This window comes from Micrasema longulum, unplaced genomic scaffold (genome assembly GCF_059751315.1).
Source record: "Micrasema longulum isolate JH-2025_06_02 unplaced genomic scaffold, ASM5975131v1 h1tg000941l, whole genome shotgun sequence".
NCBI classification, from domain to species: domain Eukaryota; kingdom Metazoa; phylum Arthropoda; class Insecta; order Trichoptera; family Brachycentridae; genus Micrasema; species Micrasema longulum.
This window is the reverse complement of record NW_028278132.1, coordinates 16,121-39,559: the sequence shown is the minus strand read 5'-3', so window position 1 is coordinate 39,559 and position 23,439 is coordinate 16,121. Positions and strand designations below refer to the sequence as shown.

The 23,439-nt window shown below is 37.8% G+C and overlaps 2 protein-coding genes across 4 annotated transcripts in view; one reads left to right on the top strand and one right to left on the bottom strand.

Annotated features, from left to right (window-relative positions):
- LOC148278004 (putative fatty acyl-CoA reductase CG8306) overlaps positions 1-9,721 on the top strand; it is a 42,712-nt gene extending 32,991 nt beyond the window's left edge. The window contains exons 6-12 of one of the 2 annotated variants that reach the window (XR_015823314.1): positions 392-584; positions 1,591-1,707; positions 3,303-3,422; positions 5,014-5,173; positions 7,649-7,746; positions 7,868-8,376; positions 8,709-9,721. Coding sequence is in view for 1 of the 2 variants with exons in the window: in XM_088232047.1 (XP_088088173.1) it covers positions 392-584; positions 1,591-1,707; positions 3,303-3,422; positions 5,014-5,173; positions 7,649-7,746; positions 7,868-8,006 (827 nt within the window). In the remaining variant the exon portion in view is untranslated. Of the gene's footprint in view, positions 1-391; positions 585-1,590; positions 1,708-3,302; positions 3,423-5,013; positions 5,174-7,648; positions 7,747-7,867 lie in introns of both variants that reach the window. The other variant, XM_088232047.1, reaches the window with a different exon arrangement.
- A 1,683-nt stretch (positions 9,722-11,404) lies between these two features.
- On the bottom strand, positions 11,405-21,448 carry gammaCOP (coat protein (coatomer) gamma). Of its 2 annotated transcripts, none has more exons than XM_088232045.1 (3): positions 20,795-21,448; positions 13,871-14,173; positions 11,405-13,806 (listed from the first exon to the last, which is right to left on the bottom strand). In XM_088232045.1, exon 3 carries the CDS (start codon positions 13,446-13,448, stop codon positions 11,595-11,597), a length of 1,854 nt encoding a protein of 617 aa, XP_088088171.1. In that variant the 5' UTR covers positions 13,449-13,806; positions 13,871-14,173; positions 20,795-21,448; the 3' UTR covers positions 11,405-11,594. The 2 variants fall into 2 exon arrangements, with proteins under 2 accessions (XP_088088171.1, XP_088088170.1); XM_088232044.1 differs by having other exon boundaries at positions 11,405-13,510; positions 13,981-14,173.
- Between the last annotated feature and the right edge of the window lie 1,991 nt (positions 21,449-23,439).

Sequence of the window (23,439 nt, the reverse complement as noted above, 5' to 3'; positions counted from 1 at the left end):
CACAGGGGATATTTTTGTGTTATGAAGAGGTTACATTGATGGTTAAGGGGATATTTTTGTGTCATGAAGAGGTGACATTGATGGTTAAGGGGATATTTTTGTGTCATGAAGAGGTGACATTGATGGTTAAGGGGATATTTTTGTGTCATGAAGAGGTGACATTGATGGTTAAGGGGATATTTTTGTGTCATGAAGAGGTGACATTGATGGTTAAGGGGATATTTTTGTGTCATGAAGAGGTGACATTGATGGTTAAGGGGATATTTTTGTGTCATGAAGAGGTGACATTGATGGTTAAGGGGATATTTTTGTGTCATGAAGAGGTGACATTGATGGTTAAGGGGATATTTTTGTGCAATGATGAGATGACGCAATATGCTAATATTTTCAGTTACTGGGGCTTGGAAGGAGCCTGTCCCGGGCTGGACAATTTCCAAGAACGGTCCGCAGGGATTCCTGATGGGGGCGAGTAAAGGGGTGGTGCGCCGCCTTCCCGTGGACAAGAGCCTCATAACTGACTACATCCCTTGTGACGTTGTGGTCAACGAGCTCATCGTGGCCGGCTACAAGGCCGCTATAGACAAGTAAAACTATATGATTATTTTAGCACTCTTTCAGTGAAGTAAACCTTTGTAGCCACTTTATACACTGTGTACCATTCACCATTCTACCAATGTTTACATACACATTTCCTCAACTCTCCCATCTGTTGACACTTGTGAAGTAAAAGTGCTGAAATATAAGCAGAATGGAGAATTTTACAGTGTGTAAAGGGGCCACTCAAACCAGCCAATGATTAATAATACATATTCTCTTCTCAAAAATGTTTTCCCTCTCTGTTGCAACAAATTTAGATCCAAATAACTCCCTAGGGAGGAAATCCAGCCGGTCTACAAACCTTTGGACATACTTAAAGCATTCTTGATTAAACTAACTAGTATAAGGCATAAAAATTGAAAAAAAAAAACAGGCGTTGCCTAGTATATTATTACTACTACTACCATCACGCCATTTCACCGTAGGGGTAGGCAGAGAGAATGGACCGCCACACACGTCTATCCTGGCGTACATTTCTAGCTTCTTCCACATACATCTTGTCATAAATGCACTTCGTTTCTGCCTGCTTTTGACATGACCAGACTTAAGATTTTGGTTTATCTGATCATGCCACGTCTTCCTCGGTCGTCCTCGTCTCATGTTACCGTTCATTTTCGCCATATATTCTTGTTTTTTTTTCCATTCTTTCGTTGTCCATTATTACTAGTATATTAATATTATTAGTTTACTTTTACAATTTTGTATTATTTTTTTTTAAACAGAATAATGTTCCCTCACTGTTCTTCAAATGTTGTTTTAAATGTTTGTGATGTTTTTTCAATATATAATGAATTGCAGTCGTGACAAGCCTCACTTAAATACCTCACTTATCAGTTTTTTGTTTTGTATTTTTTAGTATATTTCATATATTGTTTGTGTATTTTTAGAATATATTTAATTTCAGTATATTGAAAAAAGAAACAAGCTGAAATACTTAGACTTCCGTATTGTGTTCTCGAAATGGTTCTCCGCCTAAATCTGTTGAATTTCCAGGGGTCCGCTGTCAATCTATCACTGCACATCGTCCACAATTCGGCCATTCACCTGGGGCAGCGTGGAGGTGAAGGTCAACCATTATCTTCACAAATATCCGCTCAAGAGTGCCGTGTGGTGAGTAATCATATCGACGACAAAGAGGAACTGAAGTTCTCGGTAACAAAAGTCTACGATGTATGCGAGGGAAGTGATTTGCATGAATGACATAATTGAGGCCCTGGCCTGTTGTGATTCAAATAAAGAAATACGTGCATAGTAAAACCTTGTTTTCCCGCTTTTTGCACCGAAATGTTGAGGACCCATTTTTCTTCATACATTCTCTGACAAATATTCCCCCAATTAGCGTTATCTTACATTTTTCATAACCCCAGATTCACGCTTAAAAACTTTCGGAATTCATTTGATGCGTCAAAAAAGCCAATATTATGTCGTAATAATGATGCCGCGGCCCGCGCGCCACCGCGCGTGCCACGCGAATGAAAAATAAAAACAGATAAACAACTAATGAAGAATAAATTATTGTCTTAACCTAAATTCAAAGCAGGTGTAGTGTAGTTGACCTTTTTGTTTAAGTGTCTTCCTTTAGGGTTAGTCTTAGTTTTCATTTGAACAAAAACGTCATATTGACTTGTATAAATCATGATACGCAGTTGACAAACGTTTAAAAACAATAAAGTTTCAATATCAATAAATTGCGATGTTTAAAATATGGCAATAGAAATATTTAAAGTTATAAAAAAGATGGTTTAAAAAGCCGCTAACTATATGACAGTTGTTTTTAGTGATGACATAGAAAAAAAAGTGATACCGTATAAATAAAATATTTAAGGGAAAAATTATTTTATGCAAATTCAAAATTCTGTTTTGGTTTTTTTTTATTTACAAATAAAATAATTTTAACATGCTGTTTTTAAATCAAATAAAAAAGAGATTACATAATATTGTTTGAAAAAATATGAAAATGTTTTCAGTGAAATCATTGAAAATAGGTAAAAAAAATATTGACAATGTCCACTCATCACCGTTTTTACAACTTTTCTGGAAGTATATGTAAACTATAGTGTAGCAAATAAAATTTATTTTTATGTAATTCCTATTTTTTCCAATCATTTTTCATTTCCTGACTTTAGCGTTTTCTTCAGTTTTACATTTTTTTTTCTTGCTCCTTTGAAAAACGTAAAAAGGGGGTTTTACTGTATAACAAAAAGATGTTTTCTATATTTAAAACACAGTGCACACATCAAATGCACAAGCGTCAAATTAATGCTGCTAGTGCGTAAAATAATAACTACTACCATCGCCAATTGGTGCATGCTAGGAAATTTGGCCCCGCGAGGTTCAATTAATTGGCCCACTCGGATAATTGGGATCTCAGACACCTAGAAAGTTTGGCCCTTTAAGCTTCACAATTGGTGTTTGGAGCGGTCGAAATGTAATAAAAAAGAATCGGTCACTCCAAATAATGCTACCCGAGCCACACAAATAAAAAAATTGTAAATTATTTACAACTCATTAAAAATGGCCCCAAAATAAATATTTGCGTTCTTATAATTTACTAAAATATTTCAATTCTGGGGGCTATTTTCAACAAGTTGTATATAACCGGTCGGGGTAGAGTGGGGTTCGAACCTCGTCCGCGACGCTCGCCACGGGACCTCGACACGATTCTAATAAAACTATATTACAGCTGTAATTGAATTTATTTTCAGGTACCCTTACCTGAAGTTCGTGGGGACCGTGTGGCTGTTCCGACTGTCCTCCATATTCGTGCACTTCATTCCGGCGTACATACTGGACTTCGTTACTCGGATATCTGGAGGAAGGCCCATGTGAGTATTGTATTCAGTTAGCGATCCTGTTTTATTTTCTCAGACTCGTCACTTTACGCTGTCAAAACAGCGCAGTTTGCCTAAATGAAAATCGCCAGCAAAGAGGTTATCCATCTAGTTTGTTCACTCGCATCGATAATTAACAGACGGATTGTGAACCATTTTATGACAGTATATTTATGGTATACGCTGCAATTTTAGTGACGGAAAGACCCGAGTAAAAACACTTCAAAAAACTGTTTAACTCATACCCACCGGAGATGGAATTCTCAGACCCTATGAATACGAAAATTTTTAAAAATAAAATATTAAAAAAAACAAATGGTTGCTGACTTTTGCAGGGGAGAAGTGAGGGGGGCGCGGCCGCGCGCTCGACAGTGTATCAGACTCCCCCCCTCCCCCCTTCTCGTTTCGCCCCTGCAGAAGTAGGCAACTAGTTGTTTTATTTGATATTTTATTTTTGTAAATTTTATTTGTTCTAAAAAAATATTTTAATGTGCCAATATGTCTTCTTGCTCATACTGATCATCGTGGTTTCGGATGTGACATGGTTTAAAGAACACGCTGTATATGGCACATCAATATGGTAAACATTAAACTCAAACATTTGGAAAATCATCAAGGAGTTTCCCACTCAAATCCCTCCCACTAACGAAAATCCAGTCCTTAACTTAATTTTTTATAATTTTTGACCTTGAGAGCTTAATACGCTCTTCCAAAATATTGAATACTCTCAGTGCGATAAATGAGAGATGTCTCTGAGCAAAAGTCGTACAGGTTTTGGGTATGACATGATTCATGCCCCGGGAAAACCTCGTACGGACATTCTGCTGAGACTTCTCCTTATTGTTTGACCAGAAGTGTGTAAGTGCTTCTTTTAGGAACAGTTGTCTCATATCCAGCACCTTCGTGTATTGGAACAGCTGTTCTGACGGGTATGTTGGAGGGCGCAGTGAAATTATGAGCGGCTTGAAAATGGATGCCGCACAACTCCCCCAGCCAGCTATTCCATAGGTTGCCGTGGATCGAAACAGAGCAAAGTCCACACTTCTGAGAGTGTCAATATCCAGAATGTCTCTAAGAGAGCAGAATAGATGGCACCGCTTTCTCAACCTAGAGTCTAATGACTGGACCCAAGCCTCCCATAGCAAATTCTTAACAGTGATAACTCCAAGGTATTTTATGGAATCTACCCGTTGCAGAAGTTGGTGTGTTTTATCACAGTAAATTCCTAGATTAAGCGTATTGCTCGGTAGTGAACTATTATTTATACAAAATGTCAGATATTTAGCTTTGTCCACATTAAGTGTAAGAAGATTATCATCGAGCCGTTATTTAACAATGTTTATACCAAAGTTTGCTTTCTGAAAGACAGCGTTCCAGTCACTAGCCTCAAATAACAAAACCGTGTCGTCGGCAAACGAAATAATTATGAAATCATTCAAATGACCGTATGTATAACTTACGATATATTGGTTTATTTTTGGAAATCGAGCTGAGGTAGAGTGGGGTTCGAGTCCACAATACTACCAGGGGATCACAACCCGGTTCATCTGTAATCGATTTGCCGATCATCCTTTGACTGTTACAGCTTGGTCCGCCTCCACAAGAACGTGAACAGCTCCATAACCCGCCTGAACCGGTTCATCTTCACGGAGTGGAAGTTCTCCAACACGCGCACCATGGAGCTGGACCGCTCGCTCAACGAGACCGACAAACTCAAGTACCAGTTGGACATCAGCACTCTGCAGGTACTGAATGCATTATCATTACGATGGATACCAATTCCTAGGAATTTTGTTTGTTAGATATACACAAGATGTGTGAGACTTATCATGCTGTGGAAGCGCTGGCTGACACCGTTCTCACCGTGATGAAGGTATGAAGGTTATACTGTAACTAGAGATACGTGTGAAATATCGGATATCCTACGATGGCGCGGATCTTTTCTCTTCTCAGAATTAAACAAAATACGCAGCAGCATTGGGAGAATCATTACCGCGCTTCTTCTACCGGTAAAATCACTAAACCCAACGCTGGCTGATGCGGCACTTCTTCAACTTCCGTCGTCTTCGCCGAACTACTTTCGAAACGACCCACATCTTTACCGGACACGGAGCTGTGAGAAGTTACCTATATAGGTTTAAATATAGGAATGATGACTATTGCCCGTGCGATGATATTTCTTCGCAGAGTATCGAACATCTGTTATTTCAGTGCCCATTTTTCAGTTTACAACGCCATAATCTTGCAGCAGAATGCAGGAAAGATGGATTATCCTTAACAGATATCCACACTGTAGTTAAAAGTAGTTATCACGCGCCATTGTTCTTGGACTTTGCAACAATGGGGATTGGACTCCTAAAGGTGGACTCCAAAATTAGTGATCAAACATCCCATTTCCAAGACAAACAAAAACGATTTTAAAAATGAGTACCTCAGCGTTGTACATGACACGTAAGGCTACTAAATATAGGAGCCCGAATATATATATATATAAAATAAATTTTTAAAAAGATGGAGCAGATTCAGAAGGAGATACTGGAGGGATCGTGTGAGCAGAATGAGCTGCGACAGACTTGTGTCCACTGCAGCTGATAAAATCCCATCTGGACAATATCAGCCTGGAAGACCACCCGAGAGGTGGAGGAACAGTTCCCGGCATTGATCGTACATCGTATGTCGGCATTTAGAAAGAGACCTTCGGCTACATTCGGCTTTGTAGAGCTTCGTCTTTGTCATACACGTGTCACGTGTAATGTCCATCAGTGGTTGTTAGCGTTCTTAAGTACGGTCAAGACAATTTTAAATTTTGGTTAATGATTATGATAAAATTATAAATAAACTTAACAATGAAACTTCTTGGTTTAGTTTTACTTTTTATTATTTTGACCAACGAGCGCTTTCGCCTAATTAGGCAACTTCAAGACTGGTGAATTGTTTACAACATTTACAGTTTTTATACTATTCGAAACATATTTTGGAAATAAGATCAAATAAGTATTTTAACAGGGAACAGAAACATAAATATTTACAACTAGTTTCAACAATTCACCAGTCTTGAAGATGTCTACTTAGGCGAAAGCGCTCGTTGGTCAAAATAATAAAAAGTAAAACTAAACCAAGAAGTTTCATTGATAAGTTTATTTATAATTTTATCATAATCATTAACCATGGAGTTTTATCAAAAAATATCAACAAAAAACATAAATTTTATTAAATTTTGGTGTCAAAAAAATTGATTTTGTGTAAAATCGTTATGGTAGTAGGCACATGTGCTCATGTTTTTTAACCCTCCCCCTCGGTGATATGTAGCTAGTACACATTGCGTCTAACTACATGTCCAGTCACATAGTCCAGTACTAGCTGCTTAGTAGCTCTCGGGAAGTTGGCGCGGGTGCACATTTCTTCCGAGTCGTTAGCGATACCCAATAGTTTTTTCATGTTTTCAGTATAACTACAATGTAACCATTTGTAATATTATCATCTTTGAATTTAATTACGGTTAATTAAAGCCATTCCCTATAAATATTCCATTTTCCCTTTTTAAAACCTTTAATTTTTTTAATTTGTAGTGACTACACAGCACCGTTACGCGCGGGTGTTTTTAGGACAGTAAGGGAAAGGTTAATATAATATAATAGTATAAAAATACATATCCTGAAGAGATATTTAAAAAAATAAATTAAAAGCATGAAAACTTTAGCAGTGCCGCTCTGACTAGTACCATAATCGTGCGACAGAGACGACGTTCTACAATGTCAAGATAGCCGAAATGGCTGACAGTCTCTTTCTAAGTGCCGACGTACGATATTTAATGCCGGGTACTGTATGTATATTTGTAACATTTGTAATACTAATTTTTAGTTATGCCAATTATGCCACTCTCGAAGCGTAAGAACTAGTCTTCTTTTTGGAAAGTCACAGTTTTAAGATTAACTAATTATATAAAAGTAAATTGTAATAGAAAAAAAAAACATGCATCATTTTACATAACCATATTACTGAATTTTGCAGACAATAAGACACCCCAATATTTATCTTGCAAATTTTTTTAATAAAATATGTTTTGGACAATGAGACGCATCGAACGATAAGACGCCGCTAATTTTTGGTTGAATTTACAGACCAAAAAAGTGCATCTTATGATCTGAAAAAAATGTTCATTAATAAAAAAATATATATGGATTCGAAGGACTTTCATGTATGGATCACTCTGTTTTCAGTGGGAGGCGTACTTCGAGTCTCTGACCCTCGGCGTGCGGACTTACCTCACCAAGGAGCCCATCTCCACCCTCAAGGCGGGCCAAAAGCGAGACGGATTGTGAGTGTATTTATGTCTCCGATATTTTCACGCAATTTTTGACAGGATATTGAAAGGAGGGTGAGTGCCGGGAGTGGTATTTATCCAAAATAAAAATAATGGTAAAATATTTTTTTTCCAGCCTCCTGATACTTCACGTGTTACTGCAGGGTGCGTTGTACGTATCGGTCTGGGCGCTCGTGGCCGCGTACTTCGGTTACTCCTACCGCTCCTGTGCCTGGGTCCTCCCCGCTGCGTACATCATCTTCGGTTACTTGTAAACACCGACCGTACTGTCAATAGACGGGAGTCAACCGCACCTGAATCTCTTATAAATAAACTTATACGCATTCTTTTCTCATACACACGAAGACACAATGCAAAATACCAAGGGAGTTAAGCCATTTTTATTTACTTTGTGCAAAATTACTAATTATAATAGCTGACGGGGTTACATGCTAAATAAGTCTGCCCTCCGGGTTTCAGTTATTTAGCCCTATGGGCCTCATATTGTTGACTACTTGTAATTTTTTAAATCCCTTTGAGATGCATTTACTCATCATCAAACCTTTATCCGCACCTCATGGTGCATAGGAGACTTCATTGATAATTAAATGCAGCATATCTCGATCAAATATTACAGGAGGTAAGGTAATCTGTCTTACGCTTCAGGTGCCAGTCCAGAATCAATGAAATATTAACCACCTTTCTGCCAGGAATTGAACCCAGGATCCTCAACCATGGTAGACGAATGCGTTTACCACTTACACTACGAAGCCGACTTATCCCCACTGAATTTCCTTTCCAGGATTTTTACCTGAGAGTAGCCGTTTGTCCACTTCTTGGTGGTAATGGTCAGCACGTTTGCACACCACGCAAGAGGTCTCGGGTTCGATTCCCGACATGGTTGACATGACATTTTTATTGTAAAAAGATGTTATTCCACTACAATATTTCATAGTGACTGACACTTGAGGCGTAAGACTGATCATCTCGCCTTCATGAAACAAAACTATCAAAATACGGTGCGATTTCTGTATCGATGCAGTGCCCTATGCACCATTTGGTGAGAAAAGGTAATGATGATGTAGTCGTCTAGTAGAAAACACTCTTCTAGGCCTCTGGTTCAGTTACAGAATATTCTTATTTTAGAAGATTCTCATTACGCAAAAGATTCTTATTACGCAAGACTTTTATTAAGTAAGATTCTTATTACGCAAGATTCTTATTATAGAAGATTCTCATTATGCAAGATTCTTATTACGCAAGACTTTTATTAGGCAAGATTCTTATTATAGAAGATTCTGATTACGCAAGATTCTTATTATATAATATTTTTATTACGCAAGATTCCTATAATAGAAGATTTTTATTACGATTTCTCTGTTTTCATTGCACTGGAGTTGTATTTGCTCTGCCTATAATGTCCTGGGGTCGTCGGTATCCTGATAAAACCCTCCATTCGGCATTTGATAAAACAAGTTTAAAATGCCGTACACGCATTTTAATAAGAGTCACTATACGGAGAAAAACCATTCTATGATTTATTGACCACGAAGTTAGCTACAGATTACAGCAATACTCGGGTCGACGTAGAAACCGACCGTTACACGTTTGCTGTTAAACTAAAAATTTGGAACAGTTTTGTTCTATGTAAATAGAGCTTAGGGGCTCCTCCAGAGAATTCAAACAAAAATTGGGTTGCGTCTTATCCGTCTGCAAAATACGTAAAAATGCACGGAGGGTTTTTATCAGACTGACGATCCGGTCTGAGCTTTGAACCATCTTCCAACCAACTTTCAATACATTCCCAAAGGATTGCCGAACCGTACACATTCCATACTGCTGGCTTACATCGGATATAAATTAAAAATATAACGTGTGTGTGGAACGCGCTGATAATTTTTTTGTACATATTAATTTTTCGGATTATTTTTGTGTTGTTTTTTGGGTACTGTTATTATTTTTGTAATAAAGAATATAAAATGTTAAAAAATGTCTTATTTATTCGTCATCATTCCCCTTTCCGCGCCCGTGGTTTATAGGGCACTGCATTGGTAAACCAAGTGCGGTGTTCTTCAATCATCTATTACATGAAAGGTAAGATTTTTGTTTTGTATGTATCTATGAAAGTTATCTGGTAAATTCCTAAATAAAAAATACATCAGACATTAACATGTCTTTAAAATGACATCATTGCGAGTTATTAGACAAACTACAGACTTCTCAATTTTTATAGACACAAATTAATCTACAAATTTTATCAAACCAGGAGACTAATTCGGGGGTTAAGCGTCATAAGGGCGAAACTACAAAAACACAGTTTTGAGATAAATGATAAAACAGTTTTCAAAAAATAATACTGTCTTTTAAGGGTAACAAATAAAGAAAATAAAAAATACAGTTAATAGAGCATAAAATGTTTTAGAGACAAAAATATGAAACTACGCTTTCGTCTATATGACCCTAACTTGCGCTTACATTAGTAAATTAACAAAATGATGTAAAAGGCGTTTTATTCTTCTGACTTTAAACAAAACGCTTCATTTGTAGTTTCACACAAATTTATCTAGGTAACTACTTATCGGATGAGTTTCATCCTTTTGTCACTAACAGGAAATTTTGTTTGGATATCAGATTAGTACTTAACACAAAACAGCATTTTTCGTAGTTTCGCCCTTATGACCCTAAGCCCCCGAATTGAAGGCTAGGACAATTCTTTTTTAAACATCAAGAACATGACAGTGGTGTCAAAATAACCAAAATGGTTTAGTTAAAAATTACTTACAGTACCTTTAAAATAAAATGGGTTGTATTCATAGAATTAAGAATAGTCCAGAAACCGCACACGAGCATCAAACAGAAGGCGACTAAACTACTCATAAAAGAGTAGTTTTACGTTTTGACCCATTAGTTTCTTTGTAGACACATCGCTCAGTACTCAACTCCTGATTTGAATTCAATTATGCCGTGTTGTGTCCTTTTAAAGTGTAGAAATACTGCTAGCATCTTAAAGAAACAGGATGGGATCACTTTTCATGTGTAATTAGCAAATGAATGTGTAAGTAGCAAATACATTACTTAATTATTTTTTTTTTCATCTGTCAGATTGTCGAAGAAAACAAAATGGACATTTCGCAAACGAAACACTAGTGTTGCCAGGGTAGTAATTTTTTTTACCCTACTTTGCTAATCTAATGAGAGAACTAATGAAAATTGTACCTCGGATTAAACAACTCTGTGGTGGACATTTCACCAACATTATCTTTAAAACGTAAAATATTATTTAACATAATATAAAAATATCAGTTTTATGTAAAATAAAATTTGTTTTATATTTAAGTTCAAAACTTTGAACTCATTAATTCAATAACTCTTATTAAATAACCCCTTACTTAACTCCTCTGTTGTGTCAATCAATATTTCCGCGTGCGCAATACAATTTTAGAGAAATTAACAGATTGCTTCTTTGTTTACCTTACATTTGTGTTATGATTTTTTCCCATCATGCAACATTACGCGGCGACATTACGAAAGCGCGCGGCGCGGAAAGTGGGGCATAGTGGGAGGATTTTTGGACACAGTCTGACATAAATACATATTCAAATATGATTCTACGGTCCTTCTGGACTATTCGTAATTCTATGGTTGTCTTAATAAAAGGAAAAAAAGACGTTGATAAGATTAAACAAGTTTTAATTCTTACTGTACACACATAACTTCTGCTTCCCTTCGTAACATAAAGATAACAGTGGTCTCTCAACGTAAAATACAACTCCGACTGGAACAAATGGCTCACACATACATCGGCGTATATAAAAATATCACCCGTCCGCATTCACGCATCACACGCACGCACACATTCCCTACTAGCCGATGGCGGAAGTGATCAACTCGGCGACGTCCGAGTTGGGAGAACGCGTCGTGAGTTGCATCGTGACGCCGTCGCTCAGAGCCAGCCGCGCTCGGACTAAAATGTCGATGTTGCCGCGGAAGAATCCGGCGCAGAGGAGGGTGTGGACGGACGAGCCATCGGCCACTCTGTCGGAGCCTTCCGCAGGCATCAGGCCCAAGAATGTCAGCACGTTCTTGACCGCTTCTTGTAACGTAGGAACTGTGGTCAAAGCGTAGGTGTCTTCGACTTCTACGTAGCCCTCTGCGTTTGAATTCTCCCAGACGGCGTTGAAATTAACCTTTTTAACTCGCTGGATCTGGTCGCTTAGAACGATCTCCAAATCCTCCACGATGTACTCGTCCGAGTAGCCCTCGTCCGAGTCCGGCACGCCCGTCGTCGGGTCGCAATCTTTAACTAGGAATTTTAACGTGACGCCGAACGATCCGACGCTCGAGCCGAGATCATCGGGGAATTGGAGGATACAGAATACCGTGCCTTGCTGGTTGTACGGGAGCTTCTCGCACGGGATTTCTCTCAGCAGACGGTATCCTTCGGGAATGTCGAGGCGGACGTGTACATTTTCCAACAGCTGGTCATTCATCGTATTAAGGCAATCGAACTGTAATATTAAATGCTGGGCGTAAATGTGTTTGACGCATTTGACGGGGTATTCTATTTCGGATTCTGTTAAGTGCGCGGGTTCTGAAGTCTTGAACAGCACGCCGCACGTCGCGATGCCGGGGATCGCGTTCAGCTTCTCCGCGTACGCCTCTTCTTTGGAGACCTGCTGCGGTTTGGTGACGTTGCTGGAAGTGATGACGGCGCCCTCGACGTTGTTTTTCCTCTGCGCTTCTTCCGCGAGAGTTTTCGGGGTCGCGATGGGCACCGTGCGAAGGTCGAATGGGACGTCTAGGTCGTTGCTGTTGTGTTCCTTGAGGGCCCGCTCCAGCGCGGGGACGGACAGCGGGGGAATCTCCACGATGTAGTTGTTGATGAGGGATTTGTCTTCGTACTCGAGGATGCGGCTGTAGTAAGTGGCGCGGTCGCGGACCTCGTCGTCGGAGTCCATCTGGCAGCGCGCCAGCAGGACGCGGATGTTGGGGAGCAGGTCGGGGCACGCGGCGCCGAACTGCGACATGGCGGCGACGGCGGCGGCGCGCACGGTGGCGTTTTCGAGGATGACGCGATTGTAAATAAAGCGGATGTAGCGCGACGGCTGCTTGGTCCGCGGGCCCTCCTTGCCCAGGAGGTGCAGGATGCGGACGGCCAGGGAGGTGTGCTCGCAATCCTCGATGAACTCGCACAGGTGCGCGAGTCCGGTCTCCTTGGCCTCGCTGTTGTCCTCGATGATGGCTATGACCGTGTCCACGATGGAGGCCTTGTAATCGAGGCCGCCCTCGTCGCGCAGCATGCCCGACAGGAAGCTCGTGAACACGGAGTGCTTGCGAGGGAACTTGAGGCAGAGCAGCGTGATGGCCTGCACCACCACGACCTTGAACTCGTCGGATATTTCCGAGACGAACGTGGCGATCTGCTTCATGAGGCGGTCCACGGAGGCCTCGGCGCCCGTCTTGAGGAGCGTCGTGATGGCGAGCGTCGCGACGGAGCGGTTCGGGTCGGCGATGAGGTTCTCGAGGTCGAGGTTGCAGGCCGTGGCCACGACGGGTCGCGTGGAAGCAACGCGGTTGAGCGTCCGCACGGCGGCGTAGCGCAGCGCGGGCTTGGGGGAGCCGCAGAACAGCTGCAGCACGCTGACGGCCGCGGCCAGCCCGCAGTTGGTGTTCCCGCGCAGGTTGACGAGGGCGTGGGCGGCCTCGTATATCACCATGTCCGACTTGTGGCGGAGACACGACTCGATGAACTCCAACAGTTGCGTTGTGGTGGCGCTTGCTAAAATAACAACAAAAAATTAAGGATTAATCTACAACTCTTTAAAAGGGATACCATTGCAAGATATTCAGTAAATTAGATTGATTATTTAGTAATAAAAATCCCATTTTTAAAATTTACATAGAAAGCATATTTTGTATTTTTGATAGAGGTCTTTTTTGGGAAAAATATAAGTGTGAGGTTGTAAATTTTGCCACCGTTACTTGGTGTTTTCTGTCTTGATAGTATTTTTGCTACCTGATATACCACACACACAAGTTGCACATTGAACTTAAAATGAATAGTCTTTTTGCTACCTGATATATGATATATTACACACAAGTTCCACATTGAACTTAAAATGAATAGTCTTTTTGCTACCTGATATACGTATACTTTTATGTAAAAGTGGCCAGTTATTTTCATGTTGTGGCAAAATCTACGGCCTTACCCATAAATATGTGATAAATGTAAATAAATAAGATAGGTACTGTAGGAGTCTTCTTCCTCGATGAGTTCGCACGCCATGCGTATCAACATGCAGAGTGCGTACGGCGAGCGGAGCGAGGCGTGTGTGAGTTTGCCGACCAGCTTGGTGACGGCGAGGCGATCGGAGCGCCGCACGTGGTACAGGACACCCAGGGCGTGGTACTGCACCATTATGTTGTCCGAGTTGAGAGCCTCCTGCGACAAAACACAACCGATTATATTCTGGATAACTTATGTATTATTATGGATAACTTATATAGCGCCATTTTCGTAATATAATACATCAAGAGGCTTTACATAGTGATTCTATAAATAAGTAAGATTAATTGAAGCTTTTAAATGTGTAATTTAATTCAATCAATTAATTTTGTTGTCATATGCTACGGATTTATTCAAATGATTTAGAGAACAAGTGGGTTTTAAGATTTTTTCCGAAACATCACTTCACTCTCACAGCCTCGCACCTCTGCTGGGAGAGCGTTCCATGCCGTAGGACCTGCGACCGCAAATGCGCGTTCACTAAATTTAGTGCGCTGTTTGCCTATATAGGTATAATAATTTTCCCTCTCGCTGTAAACGTAGCTGATCTAAGCGAAGACGCCTGTCAGCTAGTTTATCTAGAATGCAGAGTTCCCTTAGATATTCCGGAGCAGAGTTGTGCAGTGATTTATACATAAGCCCACAGAGTTTGTATTCCACCCTCTGTGGAAAACGTAGCCAGTGTAATTCCCGAAGTAGTGGAGTGATATGACTGAACTTAGAGATTCGGAAAAAAAGTCTCGCTACAGCATTTAATACAGACTGCCTTCGCATCCAATCACAGGGTCCATGGTAAGATAACAGTCATCAACCTTTCAATACCCATTCACTGCTCTAATTTTTTTGCTCGATTGTGGAATAATCTATTCACTAATGTCAGAGACCTCTTTCCTGGGATCTTTACCCCCTCCTTTCTTCATGGTCTAATGTAGAAATTAAAAAAAATTACAGTTAAACTTGGTTATTACGAGGAAGATGGGAGAGAAAGCTTTTATAAATCCGATCGCCATTGCAAATTGTCACTATTGAAAATTATAATAAAAGCTTACAAACATACCACTTTCCTAATTTCAAATTCAGATCGATAAACATTCGTATTTTTTCACAATGTTGACAATGTGATAAGGATGGAGAAAACTTTTTACACACTTCAACATATTTCACGGCACATTCTATTTTACAAATAATTGACACTTTTCTACACAGTAATGTAATGATAGTGTTGTTGTTGTCTGGTGTTATATTTGTGTATGTCAGCATTTTTGACTAATATTATGTCGTCGTCTTGTATGTTTCTTAATTTAAATTATTTATTGACAATTCTTGATAGAATTCCATTGTAATTTCATTTTTTTTTGCACCACAACAGGCCAGGAGGCCCAATTACAGTGGTGAATTACATTACCTACTAGACAGGGAGCTGTTTATATTAACATATTACAACAGAGATGAAGAACATTTAAGATATCTTAAATGTTCTTCATCTCTGTTGTAATATGTTAATATAAACAGCTCCCCAGGAAGTTGAATCCAGTCCTTGTCTACAAAAATTTGGACAAACTCAAAAAAAATAAATAAATAATATTAGTAATAATAGTCACAGTAAAATAAAATAAATGAAAAACAATGCGTACTCTTATGGACTGCGTACTCTTAGACTACCTCCCCTAATATATTTTTGCTGGGACTCAAGTCCACGATTTTATCAGTCGATGGTCAACCATTGAGCGTGTAAGAAATACTTTGTTAGTTTTATTTAACGGCCAGAGTTCAGTTTGATCGCACACCCCACGATGGCAAATATGCGATATTTTCAGTGCAATAAGTTAACAGAGGTCGCCATCTTGCAACTTGCGACACAGTTCCTATCGATTCAAATACAAATGAATGCTAATGAACCCTGAATTGTTGAAAGGGGAGGAATTAAAATTAGCTGAAGGCGTGTGGATGATCTCACGGAGAGATAGTAAACTGGAATGCAGGTTTAATGTTTGATGGTAGGGAATTAGTTAATTATTTATAAAAATTGGGGTTTGTAAAAAGAATCAGCCTCCATCGTTTAGGTGGGTCAGCTTTAAGTGAGAAGAACGTAAATATTTGTTAACAAATTTGCATTTTGGTTTTCAATTAAATATTTTATCAATTCAGTTCTCATTATATCCATTATTATAATCAGAACTTCTTCAGTCAGCCAGCGGAATGTTAACCCAGCCGGACCAAAGGCGGGGATTCGAATCCCCCATAGACAGATTTTAATTCGATGACTCGAGTATTATTATAGCTATTTATAAGGGTTGATTTCACTTTATGTACAATCTTTCGGCAAACTAACAAAAATGAATAAAATACATGAATGAGCAAAATATGTGTACGTGAAAACATGAATAAATTATTGCACGGTGATAAACACTTCCAACTTTTTATTCTCGTGACGCAATATACCAAGTAGGCGCTGGGGTCGTTTGATCCCCCCGTTCGGATCATGTGTAATTTATGGATGCTACACAGGCATAGAAGAAACATTCACATTCTATCACTTCTTCACAATATTTTCAATAATCCCGCTTCGCCTGTTTATCTGAGAGAGCTCATCCAACCTCTTTCACAACACGGACTATCTCTTCGTTCTAGTAACGAGAGAACCCTTTTAATACCCTGTCATCGCTCTAATTTTCTTGCCTCCTCTTTCGCAGTGTAGCCGCTCGATTGTGGAATAATCTACCCACTAATGTTAGGGACGCCCCTTCTTTATTTACATTTCAGTCAAGATTGAAATGTCACTATCTAAATATTTAAATTGTTCCTTTATCCTTCTTCTTTCCTTCCCATCCCCTCTCCTTTCTTCATAGTATAGTGTTAATTTTTTTTTTATATATACTTATTTTTGTTAATCTTTGCTTTTAATTTTTGTGTAAAATTGTAAGATTCAATATGTTCATGTATTTATAATTTTCTCAAACTGGACGGTTTGGGTAGGTAGGAAGAAATTGCCTTAAGGCAATATGCCCGCCCTTGTATGTATATTTATTGTATATGTATATAAAGTGTCAAATAAATAAATAAGCATCCTCTAGGAAAGGGTTAATAAACCTTTAAATTTAAATTTGAAGTATATTTATCAGTAACATGTAATTGAACACATTTTAAATAAATAATCATAAAAATGTACACATTTTCGTACAGAAAATCATAATCACACATCGTGTTACAGTGGGAAGATAACAGAGTTTCCTTCAATTGTCTGCTTATTTATTACAACGCCTTTACAACAGTTTTACAGAAATAAACAAGCTAGATAAAATGGTGCAATAAACACAAGGGGAAAGGAAATGGAAATATGAAAAAATAACAAATGGAAGAATTAAAGAAATATGGATGTTCAAACATGGGCAAAATGGTGAATGTTGCATAGTGTGTAAAGTGGCCACTTAAACCACCAGCCAATGACAGGTCATAAGCCCTGTAAATGCCTAGACTTCCATATTCCCTTAATTAAGGTATTCTCTATCCCGTTGTAATTTGGTAATATAAATATGCATTTTTATTTTTCTACAATATTTACACTGTGGATATTTTACACACCTCAAGATTTTTCGCGCCACATTCTATTTCACAAATGATTGCCACTTTTTCACGAATCGAGACACTTCCTCTTGTAGACAACAGTAGACATGTTTACAATCAAGAGTTAGTTTTAAACTGATCTGACATCACCTACTCGTATTGTTTATTATGCTCTGACCATAGAACATAAAAAAAAAACTGATTACAAACAAAACAAACAAACAAACCATCACGCCGTTTCCCCGTAAGGATAGGCAGAAAGGATAGAACGCCACAACACTCTATTTTTGCATACAGATCTCGCTTCCTCTACATTCATACATCTTCTCATGCACGCGCGCTGATTATTCCGACTTTTGACATGTCCATCTTTAAGTATTTGTTAGATTTGGTAATGCCATGTCTTTCTCGGTCTTCCTCTATTTCTGCATCCATCAACATTCACATTGTAAATATTCTTAGCCGTTCTCTCGCTGTCCATTCGTTCTACATGTCCAAACCGGCGCAGAGCTCCTTTCTTGATTTTGTCGTTAATGCTTGTCTCAGCCTTACATAATGTACGGATCTCAACATTTGTGCATCTATCGTACATCTATCGTACACTGATTAGCGCTGTAAAAACTCCCGAAATAAGGATGTCATTCATAAACTACAAAGGAAGTTGTAAATTGTTATGTGGTGTCGAGCCAGTACTACTGGTTCAAAGCTTAGATTTTTTACACACAATTTCAACCGTGTGTGTGATATTTTTTCAATGTTGTCGGTGTAAACACCAATCAGGTATTTAGGCACTTCCGATAAACATCTTCCGATCTCGATGCCCAGCGACATCGGTTCTAAGTTAGCCGCCCGTTTAGATTTTATTACTCAGGTTCTTCTTTTAAAAATAGTGTTTGTTTATTTTATTTTATTTGGGATTTTTAGAGCTGTTACATAAAAAAATAGGTAGAAATATATTAACAATACTGAGAGTCAATTTAAAAAATCCACTGTAAATCTAATGACACATAATATATAAGAAAAGATTTTACGTAATTGCATGTATGTGACATTTGTATTCATGTGTATGTGAATACACGTATGTGTGAATAATGAGGGAGAGGGTGCGTGTGTGTAGGTGCGTAAGTATAAAAAAATAATAGTGTAAAGCTTGCAACTATATTAAAAAGGGTACAGGAAAGAGCTTGGTAAAAAGTTGGATTATTTAATAAAAAAAAATTGTTTATACCTACTTTCGAAACCTTTTTGTTAAAATTTAAATCAAGAAATGTTATAAATTGTATTTTTAAAATTATGGTTAATTTCAAAACCGTATTCTGAAAAAAAAAGCATTTTATTTTAAAATTTAACTTATACACACTGAATAAATAATGTTTATAAACGATTGAAAATTTTTTGCTCAACTGTAGACAATATTTTTGTTCGGTATGTCCGAAAAGTAGCTCGTTATAAAAGTGAATAAATGTATGGAGAAAACCACAAACTAAAATGTCAACTTATGTTTCCTTGTTACATTCAAGATTTCATTATTTCCGTGATCGTTATAACCAAGTTCGACTGTATGTATTAAGCTATGGATTAAAAACACTGGTTTATAGATACATATTTTCATTTAACCTAATCATGTATAGGTCGATTTTCTAGTGCTGGCGCTTTCAAAAAACTAACACAAAAACATTTTTAATGTACAGCATATTGATTTTAAAAATCTTGATATTATAGTAAATGTTTTTAAAAATCTCTTTTGGACAAGAGCGAAAAAAAAACAAATTACAAAATATCATATTTTTATTTATTTTTAAACGCGCATGTTTTTTATTTAATACTTTGTATTCATTATAATAATAGTAATATAATTTGATAATTCAATAATTTGATAATTTAATTCATTATTATTTAATCAAACACTTTACTAATTTAATTATTTTCTCTTGTTTGAAAGAAGAAAGGAGGGAAGGCTGATCTGGGGTTACTCCGTATGGATCCGCCAGCGAAAGGATTTTTAAGTGCGAGTAAACAAAAAACTTTTGAACAATGTTTGAATATGAGAGGTTTCAGCTCTTTTACTTCACAAAAGTCAACAGATGGAAGAGTTGAGGAAATGTGGATGTTCAAACATGGGCAGAATGGTGAATGTTACACAGTGTGCAAAGTGGCCACTTAAACCAGCCAATGACAGGTCATAAGCCCTGTAAATGCCTAGACTTCCATATTCCCTTCTCAAAATATTTTTTTCCCTCTCTGTTGAACAAAATTTAAAAAAAAAAACTTTTCTTTTATTTTTTTATTATTTCATTATTGTAATATATTTTTTTTTTTTTACGTGTGGAATGAGGCAATGTGGCTTTTTAAACATATGCTTTTAATCGGCTTTTTTTAAAATTGTATTTCGTAATAATTGGCCAATAATTTTGGTTTATTTGTAAATATTGTATTTTTTTGTTATAATGGCTGTTGTTTTCTTTTAATAAATAAATAATAAAACAGTGTTATTAAAATGCACAGTACAAATTATATTGGAGAAAATATGTACACACTTATTGATAGTCAATAAAGATAGCACATTTGGTTAAAATTTAATATAACCTTTTTTTAAGTCAACATCTTGTAGATTTTTAATGCATTTGTGTGAGTTTTGGGTATTTTTAGTATCAAATATTTTTAAATATACGTGCAAGATGTTGATTTCAAATTTTTTACTGCCTAGAATAAAGATTAATCTTTCAAAGCATTATTTTTTTTGGTTAAAATAGGCTGTGAAATAATAAAAAAGCTTTAAATGCGATTATCTCGAAAGATTCAGTAAAGCCTCAATATGTACATTGTATTTCATTTAAATTATTTATTGACAATTCTTGATGGAATTCCATTGTAATGATGTAAAAACTTATATTTACATATAAGTTATTAATTTAAAAATACTTGGTACACTTCCACTTATTTATTATGACCAATTAGCGCTTTCACCCTCTAATGGGCATCTTCAGACTGGTCTGACCAAGTGTACCAAGTATTTTTAAAATAAAAACTTATATGTAAATATAAGTTATTACATCATGTACATTGTAATTGACAGTCTAAGCAAAATAAATAAACCACCTGTCATCGTCGGTTCAAATCCCATTAACACTGCAAAACTCACAGTTCTGCGTTTAAATGTCCGCCAATTTAATTTAGTTTTCGAGAAGTAAAAGATCGGAAAGCGTCGCTCACCTGCGCTTCGTTGGCCCACCTCCGGACGAGGTCGTTGGCCGTCGCCGCCAGGTGCAGCGCGGACACCAGCGCCGCGCTGCTCACGGCGGGGTTCCGGTCCACGATGGCCTGCTTCATGTAGCGCTCGATGGACTGCATCATGCTGGCGTCCGTGACGCTGCACAGCGCGCGGATGGCGGCGGCGCGGTACACGTCCTCGTGCCCCGTCATGTCCTTCGTGAGCGAGGACGTCACGATGATCACGTCATCGGCGATGCAGCTCAGCTCCTTGATCCCCAGATAGACCATCCGTCTCAAGATCACGTCTTTCGATTGGAACAGCTTCGTCATCGCGAAGAACGCCTCCGTGGCCTCCTGCGCGCTGAGGACCTCGCCCTGATTGAGCAAATAGAGAATCTTCGTAAGAATCAGCGTACATTTCCTATGATTGACGGGGGTCTCGTTGAAGTATCTCGCTTCCTGCAGCACGCTGGTCTTCTCTATGTTCTGGAAGGGATTTCCCCCGCCTTCTTCCTCCTCCTTCTTGTCGCGCCTGAAGGAATTCATCCTCGGGGTTTGGAAGGAATTTTGCTACAATTATGACAGTTTCGATATCGAAAATATTGTACAAGTTTACACGTCAGCCGAGCGGCCGGACATTCCACGGTTGCCAACAGAAAAAAGTTGTGGACATTAATGACAACTAAGTGGCGATGTGCGATGACTGAAAAAATACGCTTAAACGTCATTCAAAATGTGGGGTAGGTTGTTATTTATACGAACAACAAACAAACAAACCATCACGCTGTTTCCGTAAGGTTAGGCAGAGAGGATAGAACACCACGTCACTCTATCTTTGCATACATATCTAACTTCCTCTACATTCATACATCTTCTCATGCACGCGCGCCCATTATTCTGACTTTTGACATGTCCATCTTCAAGTATTTGTTGGATTTGGTCATATCATGTCTTTCTCGGTCTTCCTCTATTTCAGCATCCGTCAACATTCGCGCTGTAAATATTTTTGTCCGTTCTTTCATTGTTTATTCGCTCTACATGTCCAAACCAACGCAGAGCTCCTTTCTTGATTTTTTTCATAATGCCTATCTCAGCCTTACATAATGTACGGATTTCGACATTTGTGCATCTATTGTACATAGTTTTACCACACATTCACCCGAGAGATCGCATTTCGTCAGCATTTAGCCTACTTTCATTACTGTTTTTCTAAATCCATACTTCGCTCCTATATAAGAGTCAGGATTTATAATAAAATCCATTTGGATAAAAACAAAATGTAGACAACTAGGTTTTATTTTAATAAAAACATGTGAAAATCAATCATTAAAAAATAGTTATTAAAAAATAATAATTCATTATTTAATAATTTATTTTTTTGGTAGATTGATTGCTCAGGTGTCTGACCCTTTTTTACTGATTGAATAATAATGAGATATTTTCTAACATTCATGGAATAAACAATATTTTTATTAAAATTTGTATTTACTTACTACATGTGTGTAAATCTATACTGAAATTAAATTTCAGTATTGGGGTTAAATTTTAACCCATAAGGGATATTTATCTGAAGACTGCGGGGCTTATAATTGGCTGGTTTAAGTGAGCACTTTTTTTTCGAGTGAGCCATAAGTTTTATTATCATTCTGTTTTAGTTTACAAAAATGTTTGTTTGTTTAGCTAAAACTATTAGAAGAAAAATTATAGACCTTTTAAATTGACTAAAAATGAGGAAATTCAGACCTTCGGGAAATTGCATACAAAAAATGTTTTCTAGCACGCGGTAAAAATTTGAGCATTGAATTGTACGGCAAAGTTGCCTGAAGATGTACAAAAAAATAATAAGATAAAAACGAACTACTTTTAATGACGTCACTGGTACATATAAATCAACCTATGATAAGAGAGTTATGGAAGATTTCCGGTTTGCTTGCTGTCAATGGACCAATGGGCAGAACCGATCGAGAATAAGCGGAAGAGAACCTCTGACCTCACATGCGGAGTTATTTCAGAAATAAAAAACTTTATAAAATCATAGCGCTGATAATAGAATATAAAAATTTAAAAAAAAACTTTTGGCTTAGTTCAATAGTCAATAATTAAAAAATAATAAAAAACCACTGAATTTCCTCATTATACATTCAATATAGGATGCCCAGAACTGTTATCTCTCATCAACTTCAGGGGTGCCTGGAAGAATAGAGAAATGTCAGGGCTTTTTTTTACATTTTTAAGTAATAAAGGTCTATGAAATACAATCCGGTAAAAAAATTTCATTTTTGTAACTAAAAAATATGTTTAATATTGTAATTTTGAATTCCCGCAAAAACGGTTATTCCATTGGCCACGCCCCTAATACGTCACGATTTATGTTTATTTGTTCCTGACCATTCAAATTTGTTTAAAACATTGTCACAAATCTTGACGTCACAAGTATCAAGCCAAACATGTCGCGTTTTCTTAGTGACGTATTTAAAAAAAAAAACTTTTGTCTGCTTTTGACATGACCAGACTTAAGATTTTGGTTTATCTGATCATGCCACGTCTTCCTTGGTCGTCCTCGTCTCACGTTACCATTCATTTTCGCCATATATACTTGTTTTACCATTCTTACGTCGTCCATACATTCTAGGTGACCAAATCAT

Coding starts and splice junctions, on each gene's coding strand:
- gammaCOP (XM_088232044.1), bottom strand. CDS start 21,340: ATGAATTCCTTCAGGCGCGACAAGAAGGAGGAGGAAGAAGGCGGGGGA. Junction 14,174..20,794: donor GGTGGGCCAACGAAGCGCAG/GTGAGCGACGCT, acceptor GTTTTGTCGCAG/GAGGCTCTCAACTCGGACAA. Junction 13,511..13,980: donor CGAGGAAGAAGACTCCTACA/GTACCTATCTTA, acceptor TTGTTATTTTAG/CAAGCGCCACCACAACGCAA.